Source organism: Rhincodon typus, chromosome 31 (genome assembly GCF_021869965.1).
Source record: "Rhincodon typus isolate 14 chromosome 31, sRhiTyp1.1, whole genome shotgun sequence".
Classification (NCBI taxonomy): Eukaryota; Metazoa; Chordata; class Chondrichthyes; order Orectolobiformes; family Rhincodontidae; genus Rhincodon; species Rhincodon typus.
This window is the reverse complement of record NC_063362.1, coordinates 16042719-16051317: the sequence shown is the minus strand read 5'-3', so window position 1 is coordinate 16051317 and position 8599 is coordinate 16042719. Positions and strand designations below refer to the sequence as shown.

At 42.1% G+C, this 8599-nt stretch overlaps 1 protein-coding gene across 3 annotated transcripts in view; it reads right to left on the bottom strand.

The window, feature by feature from the left end:
• Window positions 1-4098: 4098 nt before the first annotated feature.
• The window catches only part of chd5 (chromodomain helicase DNA binding protein 5), a 91105-nt gene continuing 86604 nt past the window's right edge, over window positions 4099-8599 (bottom strand). For 2 of the 3 annotated variants that reach the window (XM_048614844.1, XM_020530832.2), the window contains 3 exons: window positions 5899-6059; window positions 5226-5352; window positions 4099-4308 (listed from right to left, as the gene is read on the bottom strand). In XM_048614844.1, the coding sequence (XP_048470801.1) occupies window positions 4196-4308; window positions 5226-5352; window positions 5899-6059 (401 nt within the window). In that variant the 3' untranslated portion in view covers window positions 4099-4195. The remainder of the gene's footprint in view (window positions 4309-5225; window positions 5353-5898; window positions 6060-8599) is intronic. The other variant, XR_007265261.1, reaches the window with a different exon arrangement.

Here is an 8599-nt window from a genome sequence, read left to right as displayed (position 1 = left end):
TGCATGTAGTCCTGTCTTGTTGCTTCACCAAATTGGCATGTTATTATTAGATGTGCTTGCTGCCTGGTCTCACTAGTGCTTCTGTATTTCGTTGAGCCAGATTAATGCTGTTGTTACATGGCAATTGTCAAGTCAAAGATATGCCAAGCCAGAAGGATTTACACTTTAGTGGAATACAATTCTGTTGCTGATGCCAACAGTTCCTCATGGATGCCCAGTTTTGATCAGAAAGATCTGCTCTGAATCTACTGCATTCTGCATAGTGGTAGTGCCACAGTACTACAGAGGGCATCCTCAGTGTGTATGCAGTGGTTTCTTCTATAAATACTGTCATGGTCAGATCTGTAACAAGTAGGCTTGTCCCTCATTTTATCTCTTACTATCTACCACAGACTCAAACTGGCAAGCATGTCCATCTGTAATGGACCAACCCAGTCAGTAATGGTGTTACTAAGTCATTCAACGATGGGCATTGAATGCTCCCCCAGCTAAGTAGTTTCTAGGCACTTGCTATTCTCTGTGCTTGTTTCATGGAGGAGCATTGATCAGCAGCTGAGTGGATGCTAATAAACAGGAGGTTTTCTTGTCCATATTTGACTTGATGCCATGTGACATTGCTTTGAGAGTTAATATTGACGATATTCAGGGCAACTTCCTTCTAGCTGTCAACCAGTGTGCTATCTCCTCAGGTGATGTAAGGGTCACTAGGTCAGGCTGCTAGTTGACTACTTTCACTATAGCTCTCTCCAATTTTGAACAAGACCTTGAGGTTAGTAATGAAAATGTTACAGGTTTCCTATGAAAATTGACTTTCTGAATCAATGCTAGATTTCTCCTAGGGACATCATGAATCAGGTAAATTTCTAATATCAATCTGGAAATTTCATGCACCATTACTAATAGACTTTACCCAAATTTATCTAATAAAGTTTCAAATTTAACTTTAATTAGTTAAATTTACATTCCACAATTTGAAATGGCCTTGCTGATGACACTTGTATTCCAATGACTGAATAAAAAGAATTGAACACTGACCAAACTCTGTTTGCTTGTACCTTGAAGGAACAGAGCTCCATCTTAATAAAAATGGTACTTTGCATGATATATACATCAAAATCAGCACATTGAGTTAAAGCTCTGAGCCTTCACACTAGAACAGGAATAAAGCTGGGTTTGGATCTAATGTTATCATTTGTATTATGGTTGCATATTTAGAATAGTGATTTGACATGTCAGACAATTATCCCACTTCTTCAGCTTTTCAAGTATTTTCCCATTTGAAAGCTAGAATTGAAACTGTCTCCACCAGCACTTCAGGAACTGCATTCCAAATTGCAACCATTGCTTCACAGACTTTTTCCTCCTGGCATATTTGATTTTTTTTAAAAATCAGCCAATTTTTGCCTTTTTGGTTTTTGATTCTTCTACCACTTGGAACACTTTCACAATTGTCCATAGAACCTTCAAGTACTTGAATACTCCCAATGTGCTCACACCCAGAGGTTAGCAGAGACCTAACTTTCACTCCTAAAAGGTACTGGTTGGTTGGGAATTGGAGTGGAAATTACCCAACTTAAAAGAAACTTCCCCCAGATCCAGTGTTAGCGTTGCTTTGTCAGTGTTCTGTAGCTACAAATGTCACCTTAATTGCATCACTGATATTATTCCATTTTTCACATAATCTATCTCACTCAGGCAGTACTGATAGCTATTTGCGCTGTGTGCTACGTCCACTCAAAACTAGCAATGGTTGCAAATTCATTTAATATAGCCTTTAGCAGCCAAAAGACAGGAACAAGAGTGAGCCATTCAATCCCTTGATTCTGTTACACATTCAATTACATGATGTTTAATCTATTCTTGAACCTGATTAGAGGTACAGATCGTATTTTTTTTTCCTTTTTATATCTTTATCCAAGAGGTCCCCTTTATACAGTTTTTTTTGTTAAAAGGTTGCAAAAACATTGCAGATATGGTGTTCTATGTGATGGAGCTTTTGACAATTACTTCCAGTTGATATTGTAATGAACTTCCCATTTGGAGTAATCACATACATCCAAAATCAAGCATCAATTTGAAGAACCAATATTAAGTGGCATTTTCTTAATGTCTCAGGAAGTCTTCTGTGGCAGTCCTTTCCTGGGGGTTCTCATTCTATAAATACCTGTTACCATTAGGTTCCCTTAGCACCATAACTTAGTGACCAATCATTCAGGTGAGTCTGGACAGTGAATATTGAAAATGATTTTGTACACATGGGAAGGAAAATTTACAGCTGGACTCAAGCGTGGCTTCATCAAATACGCAGATCGGACTCCTGTGGCAGAGTAGTAGTGTCCCTACCTCTGAGCTATATAATAATCAGGTTAGAAAATATAAGGTAACAACATCGAGACGCAGAAAAAGACAGCTGCAGATTTCAGTCGGCTAAGTAAATCTTGTCTCATCCAGGGACAGTACTGTGTTTACCCAGATTAGCCACCAGAGGGTGTCAAACTCAGAAGTCTCGCAAAGTGGATTAAAGAGTTAGAAAGCACAAAGCCATGATTTTAGGGACTGTATTAAGATGCGCTTTGAGTTTATACAGTCAGGTGCCTTTCAATTTGGGTGCAACTTTCTTACCAAATAGCTTATTAATCTCAAGTAAGACAGCAGTAATATTCTGTACACAGAATTGGAAAATACAATAACACCTTACAAGATACTGCTTAAAAAAAACGTTAAAACACTGGAATTTGGAGTGGATATGTGCAAATGGCTGGGATTTGCCAGTTGGTCTCCCATGTATTAAATCAAGTGAGAAATACAATACTATTTATAACAATACTGTTAAGTAAAAAGATAATTTGTGAATCATCCTCACACTAATGCCCTTTTTATTGGATTGGGGCTACAGCAGGCAGAGAGCTGAACCAGGATGAATAAGAAATCAGCAAAAATTGTACCAGTATTTTTCTGGTGCTTGCTGGGTTCTTGCTCCTTTCACTTCATCTCCTGAAGTTGGCTCAGGAGACTGGGGCAATGAAAGAAATTAATCTTAGCTTACCTATTTGCCTTCCCCAAGCGTCAGGATCACTTGTGATTGGATTTGGGTGGTGTTTTATAGACACATGAGCACCAATGATTCCTTGGCCCTATGCAGCCCTGGTCCTTTTACACTTGGAAACAAAAGAGAAACAGCCTCCACTGCAATGCCTTGCCCACTTCCCATTGACATTCAATTCTTCATGGTTTCTCAGTTAAATGAACCAGTTTAAATGACATTTACCAAAACATTTAACTTGCACTTCGAAGAATCATTAAGAACAATTCAAAACCTTTGGGTCCAGCATCGTATTGGTCATTGTGACCAGTAGCATCTCCAGGGCAGTCTGTTGCAGAAGCAGCAGTGTCCAGTCTTAACAAACATTCTTCACATTCCTGCATCCAGTGGCACTAATTCCATATTCCATCATGTCATTTTTATATGCTGAGAGGTGTACGGGGATTCCAAGGGCCTTGTCCTGCTAACACATGGGAGATGAGCTGAGGATTGCTCTCAACCCCTTCAGCAGAACAAGATTGTTATGACCATGGTCAGTGTAAAACTGCAGGTAATGGGTGTCCTGCTGGGACTGCAGAGCACTGTAGGAAGTTGGGCTTCCCCAAGTGCCTCCAAATTATTTTACAGCACAGAGTAGATCCATGCTCCCTTTTCCCCAAGAGAATCTGATGCTCTTTAATGGCAGTGTTGACCTTGGCACGGGGTTCACTTTGGATCCTGGAACAGTGCTTGGCACTGCGGAATACTGATCATATTGGCAGTTTAGGGGATGACTATTGTACTGTAGTTTATTGATGGCACCTAGGGCTATTATGTAGAATCACTTTAAATATTCCAGAGTTTACAAACTCTGGTAAGCATTACGATTCTCTTGTCTTTTGGCCCACACCTCTAAAGCTGTGGAGCTACCCTCCCTGAAACAACAGTCAATGCAAGAGGAACAGTCTTCCATGAACGTGCGAAAAAAAGTGCAAATATGTACAAGTGAGCAGAGACTCACTAACCCCCCCCCCCCCCCCCAACCCCACCCCCCCCCCCCCTTCCCCCAAGATGGAAATAGTTTGTGTTATCCAACAAACGTTTAAAGATGATAAGCAGTACGATGACTGCATCAACTGCTGTCGTCTGGGAATGCCGTGGGGAACTCTGCCATCAATCTTCAATGCAGATTATATCATTGACTTTATTTTTCTTCTCTCCTGCTTCCAGCCCTTCTGCTAGGAGCTTTTTATCTGGGACGCTCATAGCCGAAATATTTGTGGTTGCTGCAAACAAGCAGAATTGTTTTAATTGACTCTTCTTTTAGTTGTAAATTTAGTATCATTTTTAAAGTACAATAACTTGTAATCATATTGCACTTTAAGCTTGATAAAACACCCTCCTGTCGAGTGTCTTGGGGTAATTAAAACAGTCACTTGATAGTGGGTCCACGGTGGTATACTGGGGAGGTCCAGGTTATCAAATACCTGGCTGAAATGACAAATTTTGAAGGAGCACTTTAAAAGGGGAAGAGAGTTTGGGGCTGTAACAGTTGAAGGCACAGCCGCCAATAGTGGATCAAGGTTATGAGGGAGGCGAGAGAGGCTGGAATCGGATTGTTTTAAACCCCCTCTCATCACACCCTTTTACGAGTGGAGTCATTTTAGTTTTAACTAAATAGCACACATCAAGCTAAAGAAGCTCCACATCTTTCAATAGGTCTGTGATCCACTTGGATATTTGACCCTAAAGTTCCCTCTGAATTGTGATGAATTTGTACAAGAAGCAAGGGGGATTTCATGCTCCAGGTCACTGACTGGTCCTGGCTACAAAGTGTGTCTGAAGAATGCCAGACTGAATTCCATCTATTTTAATAAGGGGAGAATTCCTTGTACTCCACTGAACAATTTTCTTTGTTATTATTCATTCTAAGGATGTGGGCATCACTGGCAAGGCCAGCATTTGTCGCCCAACCATAAGTTTCTGGATAAAGCAGACTCTTTCTTAGTCACTAGAAATTACACTTAAGAGTCGACCACATGGGTGTGCAACCGAGTCACATATAGACTGGCTAAGACAGCAAGTTCCTAAATGATATTTGTGAACTAGATGGTTATTTACAATAATCCAACAGCTTCACAGCTACCAGTACTTTTATTTGCAGAATTCAGGTGTAAGTGCTGTTTTTCTATAACATACGTACCACTGATATAGGGCCCTAGAGGCATCTGATTGTAGTTGATGAGACCTCCAGTGCCTGGTCCCCGGAAGGTAGGTGCAAAGTTGTTACTGTACATCTGTGCTGTTCCGTAGGGGCCCTGTGGGAACGGCTGTAAAAGATGGTTAGTTTAAACAAAATTGAATTAGATTAAACTCAACATCCGAAATAGTTTACACAAATATTTCAAAGCTGAAACTGCAAGCTCTGAAAATGTTGACCCTTTAGTCCTGCCCCACTCGAGGGGTACCGAGTGCCTTCAGTTCTCGTTGGGATGCATCACAGTAAAATGCAATTGTGTCCTCACCATCCACACCAACCACACACAGGGACGGAGCTTTACTCTGTACCGACCCACATTACACTGGTTTGATAGGACATATAACATCCAAAGTTGGGGCTGTCATTTCCCCCATACACCCCACCACCCCCTCAAAAAAAAACCCAATCACTAACATCACTCCTCATCATGGGCAGGAATCCCAAAAAGTAGATAAACTGTGTACCAAGTCTCATTATGCCATCCATTTCTGATTGGGAGAACCAGGCTCCTCCAATAAACAATCCCTTCTTGATTCTATGGGGTTCAGTGGCAAAGGGATTACTGCACCCGCACACTCAGAACCTCTTACCATGATGCCCTTGCCCAGTTTCTCACCTGTTGTTGTGGCTCATTTCCCCGATTTGCTAGTCGGCTCAAAATGCTTCGCTCAGACATCTGCAGTCGTGCTGCCACAGGTGGCACCCTAGACAACATGTTGGGTAATCTCGTCACATCTGCCTTCATGTCGCTCAGGAGCTCCTCCAGCTGATTCAGGACTGAAAGAAACAAAAAGCAAACACAGGGCGAGGAGCTCAGGGCCAGGGTTTCAGAAGGGGGGTGGGGAGGGGCCACAGCGACAACACATCATTCACAGCTGGTGAAGTGGTACTGAGTGGCTCCATAAGCCACAGTAACACCACGCAGTAAGTACAAGGAACAGCAACATTGCAGGTGAAGGTGAAGTGGAGGGGCATTGGTAGGAAACCAATAATAAGGGACAATAAAAGGAGGCAGTATTTTTAACACTCTACCCAGGCTCTGGAAGTACAGCTTCACTTGTAATACTTGCTCACAGCTCTTCCCCGTACATAGATTCAGTTTTTGCTCTTTCCCTGAGCAACATTGATATGTTTCTGTGTGGACTAGAAAATTATCCTGATAAATTGTGCAGAGAAAATCACAACCACATGGAAAATAGCACCTGGCTATTGTCTGTACATGTTTAAGGTATGGTGGTATGATGACAAATTATACTGGACAATTAACCCAGAGAACTTCATGGTGCAAAGTGGCCCTTTCAGACTTTTCACTGAGTTTCAATAAGTGATAGACGTAAGTGATCGTGAAGCTGTCAGGCTTTTGTAAAAACCCAACGGGTCCTTTAGGAAACCTTATCCACTCTGGGTCTGTGTGTCTCCACTCCCATCAACATGATTAACTTTTAACTACCCACTAATGAGGCCCAGAAACACTCCATCGTAACATAAACCCCACACTTTAATGGTTCAGGAAGGCAGTCCATTCGACCCATCACCTTCTCATAGTTACTAGGGAAAGGTAAAAAAATGTTCTTTCCAGCTACACCCATATCCTGATTTGATTTTTGGAATGTACAAGATCAGCCTGATCCTCAGCCTCACTTTGCTGAGCACTGACTCCTGCAGGAGGCCAAGAGAACTGCATTGGGCTGAAGTTGCTCTTCACTGGTCACTGCTTTGTCACTGAGTCGAAAGATTATGGCAATGTCCCTGGTTTGGTAAATTCAGAGGCTATGGCTAATGCTCTGGGACAGGAGGTCAAATCCTACCACAAGCTCTGGAAGAATTTGAATTCATTATTACATAAAAATCTGAGGTTGAAAGTTAGTCTCAGTAATAGTGATCATGAAACCATCGATTGTCATAACTAGTTAATTAGTGTTTTTTAGAGAGGGAAATCTATACCCAGTCTGGTCTATATGTAACTCCAAACCCACAGAATTTCACACCGAAATGCAATACACTGTGTTCAAGGGCAATTAATGATGGATCAACAAATGCTGGCCTTGCCAATGACTCCCATTTCCCAGCAGCAGAAACAAAACAGAACAGTCCTGGGATCTATCCCAGACTATACTGAATTGGCTAACCTAAGCTGGGTTGCAATTGTAAGCACCTTGGACTGGAACTTGGAAGGTGGGGGTGCATGGAATTTTAAACTCAGGGCATTACCCCATCCTGGCATTTCTCATTCACAATTCAGTTATAGCCTGGGTAAACTCAGCAGGGTGCAGGAATTAAATATCTGCAGAGTTCAAGTATGTTATTAGCAGCAGGACCACCAGGGGGAGTCTGTGCTTTTCCTTTTGAGATTTTCATGTGTTTTTAGTCGTATTGAGCTTTTTGCTGTGTCTCTGCCCCAGGAACAGCCCCTGAGAGGAAAGGGCTAATATTCTGTGCTCAACAAACAGAAACCGAAGCCATTGCTCCATACCAAAATTAGGAGTTAGATGTTAAACAGCACCATAGAGAATGGTATTAGCAGTCAATCAGGTCCAAAATGATTAAATTCCAGACTTACAGCTTCTATTCAAATATAAATACTCTCCAGCATCAAGTCTGTCCTTTCCACAAACAGTTGGGAATGAGAGGGGATTAGTCCAAATAACCGTGCCAGGGTATTGTAAAAATACAACAGATCTTACCCTATGATCAATCTAAAATAACAACTTGCATTTTGAAAGCACCTTTCTCGTTGTAACAAACTCCACAGTGCTTCACAGGTCTGTGACCAGGCAATCTGAGGAAACTAAATGAGGATGGTTTCAGGGAGCAACATGAACAAGGAGAGAAAGAGAGAGAGGCCAGGGGTTTAGGGAGGAAATTCCGGATTGCACAGTCTGGGAAGCTGAAGTTTTGGTCACTGACAGATTAACACCAGCTTGTTTGGAAGAGTCTGGAAAAACATAGGTGGGTTGTGGGGCTGGAGGAGATCCCAGAGATCTGGGGAGAGTGGGGGTTGGAATTTGGAGCCAAGGATGAGTGTCTTAAAATTCCTGGAGCAGCAGCCAATGTTTGTCAGTGAACACAGAGAGAAGGGTGAATCAGAGTTGATCCAAATGTGACAGCAGGCAGCAGAGCTTTGTACCAGCTCCGGTGTGTGTGTGTGTGTGTGTGGGATGGTGGGTTAATGGGTTAATGCGTGGGGGACAAGTCACATCACCAAGAATGGCGGACCTGAAACTTTCAGCAGATCAGCTGAGACAGGGATGGACTCTGATGAAAACAGGCCAATTAATGATACAGAGATAGTAGGAACTGCAGATGCTGGTGAATCC